The sequence below is a fragment of the Conger conger genome, chromosome 3 (genome assembly GCF_963514075.1).
Source record: "Conger conger chromosome 3, fConCon1.1, whole genome shotgun sequence".
Classification (NCBI taxonomy): Eukaryota; Metazoa; Chordata; class Actinopteri; order Anguilliformes; family Congridae; genus Conger; species Conger conger.
This window is the reverse complement of record NC_083762.1, coordinates 14,323,397-14,341,751: the sequence shown is the minus strand read 5'-3', so window position 1 is coordinate 14,341,751 and position 18,355 is coordinate 14,323,397. Positions and strand designations below refer to the sequence as shown.

Sequence of the window (18,355 nt, the reverse complement as noted above, 5' to 3'; positions counted from 1 at the left end):
TTTACCTTTGTTGTAAAATTAAATAAAAAAATGTTTTTCCACTTCAACCACACTACCTCTTGCCTCATCTGTGCCACATGTCCATAGTGCTATATGACATACACACACACATGCACAGACGCACACACACACACACACACACACACATACACACACGCACAAACGTGCACACACACACACATACACACACAAAGACACACACAAACATGCACACACATATATTTACATACACACACTCACACTCACACACTCACACACACACACACACACACACACACACACACACACACACAGGCTTATGTCTGATTAGGGATCATTTTATATTCTTAATATAAAATGTTTTCAAACTTCATGAAGAGTTCCATTTGGTTCCAAATGGTACGTAAATCGTACATACAATCAACATGGAATAATGTTTTCTTTTGTAGCACTGAGAGTGAACTTCTACTTGTTTGAACAGCCAAAAAAACAGCCCCTGACATGTGACCTACTGGAAAGTTATCAGCTCAAGTCCTCCTTCCTATAGTTTAGAGTTTTACAGTACTGTGCAAGGTACAAGCAGAGTCTCAACCAGAGGAGAGACACAAGGACAGAAGGTGTGAAGAGGGTTACGGAACTAGTGATGGCATCCCTCTGTGTTATTCTTGTGTTTTTCAGCAAAGTGTGTAAGTGTCTAATTCTTTACAATAATTTAAAGTAGTGTATAGAGGTATGTACACAGAGATTGATAGGGTTTTTTGCTTTGTTTTATATGTTTTATAAGTTGAAATATTGCTTTCTGTTGGATTCCAGGTGGTAATGTAGTTCAGCCCAACGCACTGGTGACAGCTAAGCTTGGAGAAACCGTGACTCTCCCGTGTTCCTATCTGGATGATGGAGTGCCTAAAGTCAACTGGTTAAAGCAACTGCTTGGACAGAAGCCTCAGCCTGTAGTAACGATAATGCACTCAGATGAGTTTAAAAACAGTGCACGTCTCAGAGCTAAGACAGAAAACGGAAGCTTTAACCTGACTGTCTCACAAGTAGAGCCATCAGATTCAGCAACATACTACTGCACTATTATACGCTACAATGAGATCAGCTTTGGAGAAGGAACTACTTTAATGGTGATGGGTAAGTATGAAACATATTTTCTTTTTCCATAGCCTTGAAATGTGTCATTCTACATTGTAAATTTAAGCTATTGGAATGCTTCTTTTTTTGACACAGGAAAGTATGTATTGATTCAATTTATCAAACAAAAACAATCTCAAAAATTGTCCTCAAACTTGATGCACAACTTTATATTTGTGGGGCGTCTTGAGGGGTGTCATGGCTTGCCGGTTCGATCCCCCACCCGGGCTGTGTCGAAGTGTCCCTGAGCAAGGCACCTAACCCCCAAATGCTCCTGACGAGCTGGTCGGTGCCTTGCATGGCAGCCAATTGCCGTTGGTGTGTGAGTGTGTGTATGAATGGGTGAATGAGAAGCATCAATTGTACAGTGCTTTGGATAAAGGCGCTATATAAAGGCCAACCATTTACCATTTAGATGAGTCCCTGACCATAAAACTGATATTTACAGTATGACCCCTCTGAACTCTTTAGTCAAAAGCAGATCTGCTATTCGATACAGTACATCATGATGGCTATAATACTCTTACTTTGTGACATATTTATACCACTAATAAGTTTCAGAAAATGTCACAGCTTTTTGATTATTTTAATTAAAACAGAAAGCATTCAAACCTGCTTCTCTCAATAGCACTGATATATATATAGTTTTTTTGTTTCATTGTCTGCAGTATGTTTTAGTCAGTATGTCTTACAGATATTAACTGTTTCTGCTTTGGTGGAAAACATTGATTTAAAAAATACATGTTGTTGAGTTAATCAATACTCGTTTTAACATAACATTGCTTTTAGACATGATCATTTCTAGTGCACAAACTGCATCTGAATCACACATATGTGCAAAAATATGCTGCACTTTATATAATAATTGGTGGAGTCATCTTCAGCTCTCTGTATAACGTACAATAATACAAAGCCATACTGCATTTATATGTAAACCTTACACAGTGGAATCCAAAGGACAATTCTGTATTGAGTGTAATGAGTGCTAACTTTTGACAGGGCCAGAGTCCCAGAGCAGGACAGTAGTGCTGCAGCAGCCCGAGTCTGAGTCAGTGCAGCCAGGAGACTCTGTGACTCTGCAGTGTACAGTACACACTGAGACCTGTGCAGGAGAACACAGTGTGCACTGGTTCAGACCGGGCTCAGGAGAGTCCCCTCCAGGAATCATTCACACCCATGGACACAGTGATGAGTGCCAGAGGAGCTCTGGGACTGTGTCTCCCACACAGAGCTGTGTCTACAACTTCCCCAAGAGGAACCTCAGCCTCTCTGATGCTGGGACTTACTACTGTGCTGTGGCCACCTGTGGGGAGATCCTGTTTGGGAACGGGACCAAGCTGGACTTTAAGGGTAGGAACAAGATCAATGCATTATCTTTAAAAGGCATTGAAGAAGCACTGTTTTAAAAAGGTTCAAGCGTTTTTTTTAGTTTTTGTTTTCTACGGTAGAATAATGTATTAAATAATTAAAACCAGTCGAACATACAAATTTCATCTGATATTATTTGATTGATTATATGACTGCTTAACGCTTGCAAATGTATTTTTACATTGTAAGGTAATTGCCCCTCTTTGCTGCTGTCTTAGTGTCTTATGATTCCCTGAAGAGTAGATTTAAAATAAAATTCTAATGTCAGTGTTCTAGAGCTTCACTGCGTTCAATTACCAGGAGTGCGTGTGTATCTACAGTACGTTAGAATGTTCACTTAAGAACATTCTAATCACATATACTTGTGAAGAATGCTAAACTAGTTTTGCCTCTGAAGCGCCAGGAAATGAAGCGTTCCTTTATTGCTTGGCGGGAGCTTTGGCGTTGAGTGTGATCCTACATATTGTCCTCGCTCTGAGCAGGAGAAAATGCAGTGTGAACTCCAAAGGTAAGAGATCAAGGCGTCAGCATGTGATATATGTCATGTGTGTCTATGTGATTTACAACACATAAAGCAGACTCGTATGAATTATATTATGATCAGAAAAAAAACCAGCTGAAGGGTGCGGAGTCAAACCTAAAATATAAACTGTGAAAATACAGTATGTTAAGTGTTTGTGTAAAGTAGTTTGGTTTCTAAATTTAACAGCAATGTTGTCATCTGTATGTAAGGCCGTTTTATGGTTAGCATGCAGAAACCTCATACAGTCCCTACAGTTTGATAAAACATCATCAGGTAAAAGCTTCTCCATCAGTGCCGATTACTGTCCCACACTACTTGTACTGTAAGTATGTGCACATCCTCTACCCATACAGTATCTCATGTACTGTGAAAGCAAGCCAAATCTCACCGGAATTTATTCAACTTTAGCTTCTGATATTGACCCCAATATTATGCATTGGTTCTCATTTTTATATATTTCTGTTCTCTATCCAGCCGGCACCAGCTAAATTATCACCGCAATAAGTACAGTAAGACAGCTGTGATGTGACAATCCCTCCATTATGAAAATAAAATTACTCTGCAGCAGAAGGCACTAAAATAGAGAGTGAAGAGTAAGCAGAATTTTCTGGCATCAAAACAAATAAAAATATTTTTCAAGTTATGTACTCTCTATTGAAGCTTACCCCTATTCCCTGCGACTATACAATACTATTATACTAACTGATGTTCTCCCTAGACTGTACTCATTGGAGCAGTAATGTGGTGATTATGAAGTAATATATGAAAAACTTCTACTACCACCACTGCTATGATAATAAATAATAACAACAACATCAAGAATGATAATAATAATATGAGTAATAATAATAATGAAAAGAAGAAGAAGAAGAAGAATATCTTTCTTATTTGATGATATACTCTTACACAGCATATATTATTTGTGAACTAAATATCAGACAACCTGCAGTGGTTTACATTTGTATTTCACTCAAACAGGGGCTGTATCAAACAATCCACTGTTTAAAGAAGACTTGTCCAGCAAACAGGTACAAATATAACGCTATGGAAACTAAGGCTATTTCTGTATTGAACATCCTGGTAAAAAGATCATCGGAATGAGGAGTAACCGTATGTGTTGTCTCGTGTTTCCTTTTAGCATAAAGATGAAGCGATGAATTACGCTGCTTTGACTTTCACCCCCAAGAAACCCAAAGTGAGGAGGAAGAAGAGGGAGGAGGAGAGAGAAACGGTTTATTCAGGTGTGACATTTAAAGACCACGAGTGAAGCTTTCCATCAAAGACCATGAGTGAAGCTTTCCATCCCAGTGTAGCCACAATAAGATCAGCACCGCTGTTGGGCCCTTGAGCAAGGCCCTGTCTCCTGCTTCGTCAACTGTACGTCGCACTGGATAAGAGCCAATAATGTAATGGAATGTAATGGAAAGAGTTGGTGATAAAATGCATTCTGTACTAGATCCATTTATTTTAGGGTTCATAGGCCCAGTTTCTGCTGGGGACAGTAGTGTCATTTCCCAAACTCTTTATGAAATATAAAATTCTGCCCCTACCTCTTTTCATATGATATCATAGATGTCACATACAGTGGTGGTATGTGCATGTCTTGTTGCACATCCTCCTGAGTTTTTTCTAGCTACTGTTTGGGTGTCTTTCTTCCTACTGGGGGTTCATATCAGGGTTTTTGCTGAATTTTCTTTTCTGGTTCCACTGTAAAGCATCATTGTGACTGTGAAAAGGCTATATAAAAATTTAATTGGACATTCTGTAAATTTTTCTGTAATTACTTTTCATGTGGAATATTTGTTGTGCTTTTGTGCTTGTCTAACTCCACAGACCAGACAGTCAGGGTTTAATATGAAGAAATCCCATCACAATCCATCTTACTGTATAAATACTGACATTTTGAATGTTACAGGGATATTTTCTCCACACAGAGAAGGCAGGTAGAGATCTCTGCACATCCATACCAGCGGTAGATCTGGGAAACCTACAATGTGTCTGTCACTGCTAATCCAGGGACAAAGTCACTGTGAATCTGCATGTTTTAGAACAACTGAACATGCTTTCTGAAGACAAGGCCTCCTGCAGCCAGAGCCCTCTCTGTAGCCTTCAATAGCCAAAGCACTTCCTGTATGCGCAGTGACAGCTTTCTTGTGTTCTCAGTTATCGATGCTGCGCAGTGTGTTCTAGAAGAACTGGACGCATTTTCTGACTGAATGACTCAGTGGCAGATAACTTCCTGTGTTCACAGGGGCTTATAATCTAGAGAACAAAGAGAGAGTAATGCCCTTACCCAGAATGGACTTTAGTAAAGTATTTACCTTAGAGAGCTGAGCATGATTATAACATCCTTTGACTCTTACTCTACATGTGCCAAATTACTATAGACTATTACTAAGACTGGTATAATGGCCATCACACATAAATAAGATTTCAATTGCATGTTATTTTAGTGTTGATACATTTCTACATGTTTTTGAACATACTCTTGATTGCATTTCATACATTGAACTATAACACCTAAAGAAATGTCACAGAGTCAAACTCATTTGACTGAATAAACAAGCACATACTGTACTCAGCTAAGCCAACTGGTCTTTCACTTCAGGTTAACTTATACCAGTGCTATACGAGATTGTGAAAGAGTGTGTCTGCCATTGGGATAACTTTGATTCCAGGTGACACTTAAAAAAAAAGCTAGCTAGCTCATAGAAACTGCAACAAAATGGTAAAATTCACACATTTAAAAAACTCAGACCTAAACTCCCGTAAGAGCAAGACTAGGGCACCAGTGGAAAGGAAAAACTCCCTGGTGACAGAAGTTCATCCAAAGGAACTTGATTCTGGTTGCTTGGATGGATCCAGACTGAAGGGGGAGCCCATCCTCCTCAGTCCTTCTGCTGACTGTCTTCTCATGGCCTTAATGTGCATGTTCCTTACAGAAAATCAACAAACAATATACATTATTATGACTTTTACTGAAGCATGCTCTGGAGACAAAATCATTCAAGGTCATTGTGCTGCTTATTGTTGTTGAAATCTTGTACACACAGCTCTCTTTTTCATCAGTAGCACAATGTGTTTGTCTGTTTCAGACTGTTCTGTTGTGGTGACAGGGGAGCGTCACTTATTTTCCACTCACAGCCTTATATATTCAGCTTTACACAGGAAGACTGACCTGCAACACAGAGCTGTGTTCACACCTCCCTCTCTCAGCGCTGAAACCACACTGACGCTCCAATCAAACTCGACCACCTTCAGACAACATTTCCATCACAACATTCTAGAAAAGAGAGGCATTAAAACAGTGCACTTGCATTTCAAAATACAAACAAATAAAACATCTGTCCCCAAGATTCCAAAGTACAGTGCATAAATTCTAGTGGAAAAAGATTGGTTGTGTTCATTTGGATGTGTATTTCCTTTCAGCTTGTGCATGCATTTTTCTGTGATTTTTTAAATATGGCTCACAAAGCACTTCATAAGAGACAGAGGAAAAAATGACCAGAGTGAAGTGGTTAAGTGTTTTTCCACACAAACTGCATTCAGCACTGAAACTGAAACTCACAGCATCGGGATCATTTCCCTCCCTTCCTGCCCGAGATGAAGTCATGTGACCAGCTGTAGCGTAATGTGAAGTAAGTGCTTTAGACTCGCTCAGGCCACGCGGCCTTCATAATGAATGTACAGTATATATCCATTTTTTCTTTTTTTGATTTTTCCCTTTTTCTCCCAAATTGGTAGCCAGTTGTAACCCATCTAATCCAATTGTTGTTAGATACACCACCCACACCCCATCCCTTGGCGGGCCGAAGGAGAGCGTCACGCCTTCTTCAAGCTGTCTCGTCTCATGCTCGTGACCGTGATTCTGAGGCGCCCGAGGTGCTTTGTGCGTGGCGACCCTGCCCAGTCCCTCCCTGGACAATTATGGCACTCCACGAGAGCCGGTGTCCAACCGCAACAAACTGCAACCGCAAGTCCGCTGCATCTCCACCGTGGCTCCCTACGTAACTAACATATTAACATTCTCCCTTGTACTGCACCTCCCTGTTCTATCTCTGTTTGCCTGCCTTAATTCTGCAAAGTGTTTGCACCTGTTTTCTAGCTACTGTGCCTACTCCTCTGTACCTCTGCCATTCTGATCTCCTGGATTTTGACCTTTGGACTGTTTTTGTCCTTCTCGATTTGGCACTGTGTCTATTTGATTACCTGGCTTTGACCATTGGACTGGATAAAGACAACATTTTTGGAATGGTATGGTCTGCATTTGGGTTTCTGGCTATGAGTGTAACAGCATGGGGAGTAGGGCGTTGACAGTATTAATTAAAAGCCAATAATGTTCGCAGTGTTATCAGTGTTTTCAGTGTTTCCACAGCGTGCTCCCCTTTGATACTGAACGGTCAACATGTTGTTGTCCACATATCATTATTCTCATTACATTCATTTTTATATATACAAATCTTTGAGTTCTGAAAAAGCATTAAGACCAGGGTAGTGCTCCCTGGCACTGCAACTCCAAAACAACAGTGTGAATGTAAGAGAAAAGGCTAGCTGAGGTGATAAGGTGAATAAATCACTAAAGATTACTTGTTAGTGGACATTTGGTAGACTAGTAGAATGAGGGAGGAGTACATTCAAAGAAAGGGAACAAGAAAATAGAAGCATGAGTGCATAAACTGAGAGTCACTAAATAAAAAAAAGAGACTTGATACATTAAGCACAGTGGATCTCTGATAAAGAAATGTCAAGAGCGTAGTGTGTGAACTAAATGGAGCTCAAATGTATTGCAGTAGAGTAAATAGTAATACATGGGGGATAGTATGTATTCATTTTGGAGCATACAATGTGGCAGCAGTGGCTGAGAGGTCTGGTCTGAGGTGGGAGTGTAACAGTTGGTGCCAAAGACTATCAAAGTCTATCAGAAGGGAGCATACTCTATGTGCATCACAATAGCAATCTGCCATCTCACTGGCACATTTTGTTCTGGGAAAGTAGTATAAAGCTGGTGCCTGCATAACACTTCATTGTAATTGCCTGGCCTTGATTTTACCCGGTATGCTTCAAACTATAAAGAAGACCGACCAAATTTAGACAAATAAATTCTTATTGATCTGAATTTTGGAACTGCAAGACGAGTTTTACTTTACAAAGGAAGAAAAGCTGGTACAATTAGGAAAATATTTTCATCAAGCCAATCTACACCATTAAATTTAAATTTAACCACTAAGAATCTAGAGTTTTTTGCAGCCACACCAAGCCAAGATATGTTTTGTGTTTTTTTGCAGGGAGAGGAGAAAAGGAAAGAAGAAAAGAAGAAAGAAGAAAGATAGGAAGGAAAGAAAGATTGGACCTGCATCACAAGCCCTCTTTTGAAAAACCAAGGGATCTTTGTAAGTATAATGGGGGTTCTATGAATTATCCTGCTATGGATAATAATTTGAATTTAATGAAATTTGTCAGCGGTGACAAACGTGAGATAAGTAGCACAGATTTAGGAACAATTTCAAGACTTTGGCATGCAAATTGTGCTGTGAATTTTTTAGATATAAGATAAAGATAAATAAGATAATAAGATAAAAAAAGCTTTCCAGGGTGGGGGAGGTGTGTTTGTAAAGGATTTTTATGGAAAAAACAAACAACAGGGCATCCCACACCTGCCAGCTCAGTTGTTGAGGTAACTGAACGCAAGCTAAACTTCTCTGCCTCTTTGTTCACACATACAGGTGGGTTAATATTCCTCTAAATCACATGCATGTATCCCAAAATAAGGGACAAGAGTGTCAGGAATCTGTGATGAAATGTGTATTTTCCTAGTTATGGATGTGATGCTTTGACTTGAAGAACCTATGCACTTGTAAGTCGCTTTGGATTAAAAGCGTCTGCCAAATGACAAAAATGTAAATGTAAATGTAAATGTAATGTGTCGAAATGTAGATGTTTTGGCTGTCGACTGCAATGCTAAGCTAGTGGGTCTGTTGCTAACTGCTAAGGTAACATACACAGTACAAGTATTGTCATTTGTTGAACAACTGGTTTTCTGTTATGTTATGTCAGAATAAAGTTTGCATTAAAACTGAATGCAAGCTAAACTTCTCTGCCTCTGTTCACGCATACAGTGGCAGCAGGGTTTATGACCACACCCCTCCCTGACCCCCCTTGACAACGGCTGCAAATGATTGAAGCACTCAGGGAGACTGTAGAGGCCCTGGATTGAACTGCAGCAACAGTCAGACAAGCTTAGCTGAAAAACTAAATGCCACACTAAATAAACAATCATACAAGAATAAAAATGCCTCTGAGGTTATACATAGGTCATTCATAAAAGACAGTACTGCTGATAAGATCAGACAAATTCAGCACCATTTTGCAGCCAAATTTGGGTATTAATCTTTGTTGTCAGTGGAGCAATAAAAACGTATGTGTGCTTGCACAAACAGTTAACTATTTCTCGATTAAATATGATTTTTTTGAGCTCGGCGATTAACTGTGTCAGTATATTTGGAAAGAAAGATTCCTGTTGAGCTTTTCAATGTAAAGTACCTTAGTGAAATGTCTCTAAAAAATTGTCAAACCTCGAGAATGATTCACATCTCAGCAAAATCTGGATGGTTAGATAGTAATTAATTCATTATCTGTGTATTTAAACCCACCTGTCTCCCTTATTACTTTGCCAGATTGTGTTTTGACCATTCTCTGGATTATCCTTCTGTTATCTGTTTGTATTTATTGACATAATGCATTTTCAGATGGCGAGCACTAGAAAAGTAATTGAACTTTTCTATGATGTTGTATCCCCTTACAACTGGTTTGCATTTGAGGTCAGTGGATTCTGCACATATTATACCTTCAAATGTAAGGCTAAATACTTTGCATTTATCTTTGTGTATTTTATCAGTTGGCAACATTCAAATATTTTCCTTCTCTTGTTTTATTTAGGTCCTCTGTCGCTACAGAAGTGTCTGGAATATGGACCTTAAACTCCGCCCAGCCTTTTTATCAGGCATCTTACATGGATCTGGTACATGTTGAAATGAGAGAAAGGCATTTTTATTTTATTAGCTTCTAATTTGTCCCTTTTTGTTCCTATTTGATAGCCAATTGTATCCTATCTATTCAAAATATTTGCGTTAGCTGGGGATACACCGCCTACGACCCTGTCCCTCGGCGGCCCGGAGAGATCTGGGCGATTAGGAGAACGACCCGCCTTTGTAACGTATCAGAGCCCGTGACCGTGATCCCGAGGCGCTGTTGTATGCGCCAATCCTGCTAACCACTGTCGAGTCCCTCCCTCGGAGCGGCTTTTGGCAGGACCGGCACGCGGTCCTCGTTGTGCAAGTGTAACGAACTGATGCCAGCATCAAGGTCCGTTATTTTAGCGCGACCGAGGCTGAGAAAGACATTGTAAACCGTGAAAACTGAATTGCCTGCGGCTTTAATAGCTTTCTACAATGCATGATTGAGTGTGACGGAAGCTGGTAATTTTTCTGTACCCATGTCTATGAGGAAGTCTGTTAAATCATCATACTGTTATAGCCTTGATAAAAAAAAAAAAAAGTGTTTTCTTTTCTTTCATTCTTTTTACTCCTGTAATATGATGTCTTATCTAATATGTAAGTAATGTGCTTACGTGTTTTGAAGGCAACACAACGCCAAGTCTACTCCCAAGAAAATGTTCTTACATGAGAAAGGAAATGGCACGGCTTGAGCCTTACTTCAGAGTTCCTATTCTTATCCCTAATGACCCCATTGGAAGTATGGTCAAGAAAGGTGCGCCCTTCTTTTCTTTTCTTTAATCCCTTTATTTCCTCTGGATAAGAGCATCTCCTATGTGATTGTAATTTAATGTAATTGTAATAGAATGTATAATACAATACAATGGGCCTCTTGCAAGAACATTTTCATCTTATTATGAATTTCTCATACTTTTTTCATACGAGTGTGCCACATTGGATATTCAACAAACGTACGTCACTTCAGACAACTGTCCTAAATGAAGATGTCCTTTAAAATACAGTATATACTGTACTGTATGTGGGTTCTGTCGGATAGATGGCCAGTGGAATTAACAAGAACAAGAGACGACTAATACCTGATTCGGTTGACTGTGGGTCCTTAGTTTTCGCCAATAACATGGTGGACCTTTGATAAACTTTGTATTTTGTCTCCTAAACAATCCACTGAAATACATGTCTGAAACATTTCAGAAATAAGCAAAACAGTTGCTGAACCTTGATTCATATATGACCTGCAGCACCTAGTTTTAAAGTTTGAAGTGCCAGGTGAGCTGCTCTCACAGGCTCTTGCTTACATGACTCATACAACAGGTTGGGCCCATGTTGTTCCTTGCTAAGGAAAAATTCTAAATAAGAGAAAATTGGTGAATGCGCCAAGTTCTCTTCCATCACTTGTTCAAAGCGATTTAAGCGTTTTAAATCTGTTCGTACGGATGGCTCTTGCATGAGGCCCAATGTGTCCACATTGTCGGACAGCCCAGTCCTTCAATGCGTTTACTGTTATCCACTTCAGGCTCCCTGTCAGCGATGCGCTTCATCACAGCAGTGGACGAGAGCAGGGATGGCGGACAGGCGGAGGTGGAGAACGTGTCCCGGGAGCTGTGGAAGAGGATATGGGGTCATGACGAAGACATCACCCTCCCGGCCTCACTCTCTGAGGTTCCAGAGACCCCCGTCCTGCTCGTTTGCAGGAGTAGATGCCATTATCCTTGCTCTGCCCCTGCACTGCCTTTTTATACTTTTTCAGGTTGGTTTGTTTATTTCCTCCTCCTCAGGCAGGTCTGAAGGCAGGACTTTCTCCTTATGAAATAGAGAAGCTTTTGCGACTGGCCAGCTCTAAGAAAATCAAGGACAAGTTGAAGAGCACAACCCAGGAAGCATTGGATTACGGGGTGAGTGTGTTCTGCAGCATGTGACCCTGAGCTGCTGCAGTGGATTATTTGTCTCTGTGTCTATGTTCTACGGTACGCTGCAGAATGTTTGAAACAATAACATTTTTACTCGATTACTTTTTGGCTCTGTATTTCACAATTCTGGAAAAAAAAGCGAAGCAATGCTATTGAAGGCTATTCAATGTTGTCGAATAAAGTGGTTTAAACTTTTGGCCAGTGGCATCTTTCCTGTCTGTCCTTTGTCATCTTGGCCCTTTCAAAATAAAAGTATCAACAAAAAATGAAAACTATAAAATAAGTGGACAATATTTTTGGCACAAAAAACGTCAAATAAAGTGTACAAAATGTATGGTACAAAAATAATGAATATGGCTCCTACAGCTACGGTGCCCTGAAATGAGAGGCCGTATACTGTATAAAAAGTTCTGTAATTTCTACAGATGGAAATCAATGTGTATAAAAAGCCTGAGACTGCACCCTGTAATCACACATGATTGCAGAGTCAAATCAAGAAAAATGTTTTTGTCCCAAACGTTATGGAGCATAAGGAATGTAAGGAAGAATGCAGTTGTCTATTCAGTCTGTGCTGTAAAGTTTTCTTGCTTACAGGAATTGGTCATTCTGCACAAAGAAAATACAGCTTATTATTATATGTGTTGATTGGTACAGTATGAAATTGTGATGAAGAATTGAATCAGACCAAGACTTCTGTTAAAATGATAAGATAGTCGAAAAAAATATTTAAATTGCAGTTGACTTGATCAAATAAGAGCAGCACTGTTTACAGGCCTTTTTGGAAAATATGTGACAGTACTTATACCGGTACATGTCAGAGACATATGGTGGTAAATAAATGCACAGTTAATTGTTTAAACTGCTGTGTAAATGATAATCAGAATGAAAGTGGTGTTCGGATTTCATGCTACATGGTGCCAAGTGCTATCCTGTCTCTATTTTCCAGGCATTTGGATTACCTTTCATGATATGCCATGTTAAAGGGCAGAAGGAGGCCTTCTTTGGGTCAGATCGATTCGAGATCATGGCACAGTGCATTGGTGATTATGTTGATATACTATGTGTTACAGCTCGACTTGAATTTGCGCCGTGCTTTCAGATTTATCATACAGTACTAAAATTGGCAACAAAATATCCATTAGCAATTGATGTTCTAAAAACATTTAAGGAAGTGAAATATACATTTGCACCTCATATGTATTATGGGATAGGGCTTTGTAAACATTTAAAGCAGTATATATTTTAAAAATTGTTCAGATTTCTTTTAACAATATAATTGTGGGAAATATTTAAATTATTATTTTTTATTAAAGATCCATTTGTAGTTTGTTTGTAACATTAGACATCAGGTGTAATTTTTAAATCAAATTGTGTCTGAATTCACTTTAGGTGGTGATGTCACACCTTCTGCTGAAATGTTTTTGTATTTTTGTTCATGTTCTGTTAAGTTATGTCTTTTTTTATTAATGTCGGTAAGGTAAATACCTCATCATCATACCCCCTCCAAATGTATTGGAACAGCAAGGCCAATTCCTTTATTTTTGCAATACACTGAATACATTCGGGATTGAGATAAAAAGATGAACTCGAGACAGGAGTTCTGAATTTCAGCTTTTATTTCCTGGTATATACACCTACATGTGTTAAACTAGTTAGAACATAGCACCTTTGGTATCAGGCCACCCAATTTATAGGTGAGCAAAAGTATTGTAACAGAGCGTAGTTATGTAAGAAAAAGTAAATAACACTTAATATTTGGTAGCATATCCCTTGTTTGCAATAACTGCATTGACATCTACAAACAGTTGCATTCTTCTTTTGTGATGCTTTTCCAGGCTTTTACTGCAGCCTCTTTCAGTTGTTGTTTGTTTTGGGTTTCCCTGTCATCTCATGTACATCTTTTGACTTGAAACTCAGTTGTCTTCAGTGTGTAGCAAAAACAAAGGAATTGACCTTGCTGTTCCAAAACGTTTGGAGGGGACTTCCAACCGGGTATATATTTGTATTTCAGGGGAGCAGTGGATGGGACCTCAGCCGGACAAGATGAGTGCGAAAATGTGACCCTTGGTCACAAAAACCTTCGGTGAAAAAGAATGAGCTAATATGATTTAACCCCTTTGCGCAGATTCCAAATATAGCAACTCTCCACACATTTTTTGCCGTGTTCTATTTTAAAGATTTATGCCTTACAGACTTGAGAAATGGCTTAAATGAAGTAAACACATGTAGCATGTACAATACTACAGTTATTTCATTTTCATAATTTAGAAATCAAGTGCTACAAATAAAATATCAATGTAGGTGGAAATGTACAAATTAATGAAATGCTGAGTGTCACATGTAAAACAGGTTAACATTTTCCGAATTAGAAACTATTTAAGTGCAAAATCTGAGGGTGATATGGGCAGCTAATAAATCTATGCAATAAAATAGAAGTAGTGTACCCTGGTGTCCCGTAGTGTCTCCAAATCTACCCAAAATGGCTTAATTGTTCATTTCTGTAAATTATATATTTTACTCCAAAATAAACATATATTATACTCCAAATCAACTCGTATGACTCTTCTTCCAAGTAGAAATTAGTGTCTTTTTTATCAGCTTTTGCCCATTATAAATATATAAATATATGGTTACAATGTAACTTTGATATCACATTGGAAAATTATGTAAAATAAATGTGACATACAGTGTTGCACATACCTAAACATATGATCATTTACTTTTGTATGTTTTCTATACTCCGAAGTAAGTAAGGGGAGTTCAATACTCAATTTCAAGTGGTATGAATTCTAACAATGTATGCCACTATGAGCTAAGATGCTCAAAGACTTTTGAATTTGTATTTCTGTAATTTCTCAAATTGTAGTTGTTTTGGTTTTGGTTTAGTTACAGACTTGGCCTATCTATCCCTTAAAGCCCTGACGGGACTTTCACATCTGTCTGAGTCGTGCATTTTGGGTCCAACCCCCATGCAACCGTTACAATAGATATGGTTAGTTATGTATGACCTTTATGCATAGTGTCGTACAAATTAAATTATGTATTGAATTGTTCAAGACAATGGTACGCTTGTACTGGAGGGACATTTGCTCAGGCAGTTGTCTGGCAGTCAGTGGGTTTCCGGTTCGAAATCACCTAGGTATGTCAGTCTCCCTGTGCAAGACCTCAAACATCGATGGAAAGCTTTGGATAAAGACGGTATATCAATGCCAACCATTTACATGTATTCTGTAGTCATAGATATTGATAATAGAATCATGTGGTATAATTACTCAAGAATTCATCTTTGCTGTGTTGGAGTACCTTCAGGCTATTTAGTTTTGTCTTGTGGCACTCAGCAACCGGATTTGATTTTCAATCTTGCTTGCTAATAAAATTGAAATGCAGGTTTTGTTGCTTCCCCTCATAGTTAAATTACGGTAATGGCAAGGACCCCCAGAATTACCCAGAACCCTAATAGTGTGAATGGGTCAAAAGCCGATTGAGTTTCCCTGTTCAGTATCCCATGTCAACCCTGGGTTTTGTTTATGTAAGGGTATATGTGAAAGGGGGTGCCATTGGCTCAGGAGGTAAAAGTTGTCATCTGGCAGTTGGAGGGTTGCTGGTTCCTCCTGCCTTGGGTGTGTCAAAGAGTAGGACACCTAACCCCCAATTTCTCCTGATGAGCTGATCGGTGCCTTGCATGGTGTGTGTGAATGGGTGAATAAGAAACATCAATTGTACAGCGCTTTGAATAAATGTGCTATATTCACTCCCTATGTACTTTATTAGGAACATTTTTAATATTGCTCCTACTTATTAATGCAGTCATCTAATCCACCAATTGTGTGGGAGTAGTGCAATGCATTTGAAAAAGTAAGGAAAAAGCGCAACACTGCTACTTTACAGAGTCACCACTTTATTGGCAGACGTGCTGACGTTTCGGCACTAGGCCTTCATCAGAGTAACTTCGCCAGAAAATGGAGAGCTTCATTTATAGAGACATACAATACGGAACACCCAATAGGGAGTCCCAACCAATGATTGCCAGCTGTCGGTTTTGGGGGCGTGACGCAGCTGTTTCCTGTTTGACTAATAAGTCAGGTTTAAAAGAAGCCGGTAAGGGGCAGACGCGGGAGAGACGCCGGGTTTGAATGTTGGGTTCCGCGAACGGAATTTTAACTGGTTGATTATATTTCAGTTCATTGTGTTTGGGTTTCTTTTTCTTTTCCTTTTCCTGTTTTGGTTTCTCTTTTTTTCTTTAGGCTGTCTCCCTCATTGGCGGTGGTTAGCTGGCTGACAGCCCTGGGAAATTGTGGACGCTACACGGGCGATACTGTTGGCAAGTGGGACCAGCGCTGGGCAATTCTGTTCGCAAGTGGGACCAGCGCTGGGCGATTCCGGTGGAGCGGAGCGGTGTGGAGCCGGACTGGTGCCGTGGCAAAGACCGCGCGACTACACTCACCCTGACGAGGGCGGAGGAAACTGAGTCTTACATGCGGCAGGAAAAGCAACGGGCGGACCCGGACAGGGGCCAGCACAAGCTCACTCCCCATTGGAGGAACAGCGAGGACGCTGAGGGCGGACAGTGCGGCAGTTCCAACGTGTAGTGGACAGCCGAGTGGTTCGGGGTGCAGCCCAGCGACTTTAATGTGCAGCGGGAGACAGCCGATTGGTTAGGGGTTGGGTTTTCTTTTTTTGTGTTTTTTTGTTTTGGGATGTAGAGGTCCAGTACGGCCGTGGGGGCCAACTACATCCCTTCTTTAAAGATTATTTGTTGTGTTGTCGGTGTGTGTGGAAGTGAAAGGTGTGAGTGCGTGTGTGAGGCCCCGCCAGTGTTGGTTTACTTCCCCTTTGAGTGGGGTTTCTTCCCCCCCCCTCCTGGGCGTGGGCTGGGTGGCCGGGGGGCCCTGGGTGGGGGACACTGGAGTGCTGTTTGGTCACTGGGGAGTTTAGCCGTGATTACCTTTGTGTGTTGTGTGACGGGTTTACGCTCTACCTGTGCCGGGCTCTGGGTATGGGAGGGGGGGAGTGTTGTAGGAGTAGTGGGGAAGTCGAAGGGGGGTGGGGTTGGTGCGAGTTGTAACGTGCTCTGGTTTTTTTTGAATAACTAAAATAAAGCTTGTTGCCCTTTACCTGCTTCGTCCTGAGCTCCTTGTGGTGGGTAGGTTCTGCATAAGAACAATAGGAACCCGTGGAGGGGGCAGGAGTCAGCTGGTGTTTTTCCCGCTCCTGACATTAGCATTATGTTTGAGGTTGTTAAAATGCACTGCAACAGGGTAGTCTTTATCATTGCTCTTGATAATACTTTTATGTTCACTTTTTCTATTCCTCAAAGGTCTGCTGGTTTTACCCACATACACTAAACCACATGGACAAGTGATTGCATAAACAACATGGGTGGAGGAACATGTTATGACATTCTCGATTTTGTATATTTTATTGTTCAGTGGGTTAGTGAACGCGTGTGCTTTTTGGACAAGGTGACATTGTGCGCAATGGCCACACCTGTAGCTCCCATTGGGAATGGGCGCTAGGAGCATCGGGGATGACGTTTGAGGCAGAGCTTTCAAATCAGCGTGCACCAGGAAGTCTCTCAGGTTTTTACCTTTCTTAGGAACAAACACAGGAGGTTCTGTAAATTCACTGGTAAGTAAGGGATCGGACGACAGAATGTGCCAGTGTTTTTTAATGGTGTCTTTTATCTTGACTAATTTCGGAGTGTATGTTGAAATAAATGTCAATGGACTTTTCTTTTGGACTGGATCTTTATGTTTAAGTAAGTCTGATCGTGAGCTATTCCGTGCAGTGTCATAAGCGTTTTTTATCAAAATTGTTTGGTAGCCTCGATTGCGGAACTTTTCTTTAAGAGAATCCGCCTTTTCGATAAAATCAGTAGTGTCGTGGCATACCCGACTCAGGTGAAAAAATTGGCTTTTTGGTAGGCCTTGTTTCAGGGGCACAGGGTGGTGGGAGTCAGCCAACAGAAAAGTGTTCCTGTCTGTATCCTTCGTGTAAAGACTGGTGATAAGATATCCACATGTCTAAAAAATGCACTCTAAGAGTGTCCGATTCTGCTGTGAATCGAAGGTGGGGGTTGATTGAATTAATCCACTGTGTGAAATCTTGAAGCTGAGAATAAGAGCCATTAAATATACAGAAGACATCGTCTATGTTGTGCAGTGCATAAAATGATGTAGATATGTGTCAGGAGCTTGTTAATGTTCACATCAGTATAAGAGAAAAAATGTGATCTAAGTGACTTTGATCTTGGAATGATTGTTGGTGGCAGACAGGGTGGTTTGAATAATATTAAGTGGAAACATATTGTGCATACTGCGATGGACTGGCGACCTGTCCAGGGTGTATTCCTGCCTTTCGCCCAATGTATGCTGGGATAGGCTCCAGCCCCCCTGCGACCCTGTTCAGGATAAGCGGGTTAAGATAATGGA

General features: G+C 40.3%; 1 protein-coding gene and 1 gene segment (V, D, J or C); both read left to right on the top strand.

The window, feature by feature from the left end:
* The first annotated feature begins 941 nt into the window (after nt 1-941).
* On the top strand, nt 942-4,147 carry LOC133123245 (Ig kappa chain V region K29-213-like). The segment is given in 4 exon segments: nt 942-1,113; nt 2,119-2,463; nt 2,885-2,989; nt 4,143-4,147. Coding segments are annotated over 4 exon segments (627 nt in total).
* A 5,569-nt stretch (nt 4,148-9,716) lies between these two features.
* LOC133124704 (glutathione S-transferase kappa 1-like) lies at nt 9,717-14,471 on the top strand. The gene is made up of 7 exons (XM_061236122.1): nt 9,717-9,822; nt 9,941-10,022; nt 10,643-10,771; nt 11,531-11,676; nt 11,793-11,909; nt 12,871-12,964; nt 13,936-14,471. Exons 1-7 carry the CDS (start codon nt 9,739-9,741, stop codon nt 13,983-13,985), a joined length of 702 nt encoding a protein of 233 aa, XP_061092106.1. The 5' UTR covers nt 9,717-9,738; the 3' UTR covers nt 13,986-14,471.
* The last annotated feature ends 3,884 nt before the right edge of the window (nt 14,472-18,355 follow it).

Excerpts from the sequence above, each read along its gene's own strand:
- LOC133124704 (XM_061236122.1), top strand. The coding sequence starts at position 9,739 with ATGCATTTTCAGATGGCGAGCACTAGAAAAGTAATTGAACTTTTCTAT. Across the intron at positions 10,023-10,642 it reads AGGCATCTTACATGGATCTG|GCAACACAACGCCAAGTCTA; the intron begins GTACATGTTGAA and ends CGTGTTTTGAAG. Across the intron at positions 12,965-13,935 it reads GATCATGGCACAGTGCATTG|GGGAGCAGTGGATGGGACCT; the intron begins GTGATTATGTTG and ends TTTGTATTTCAG.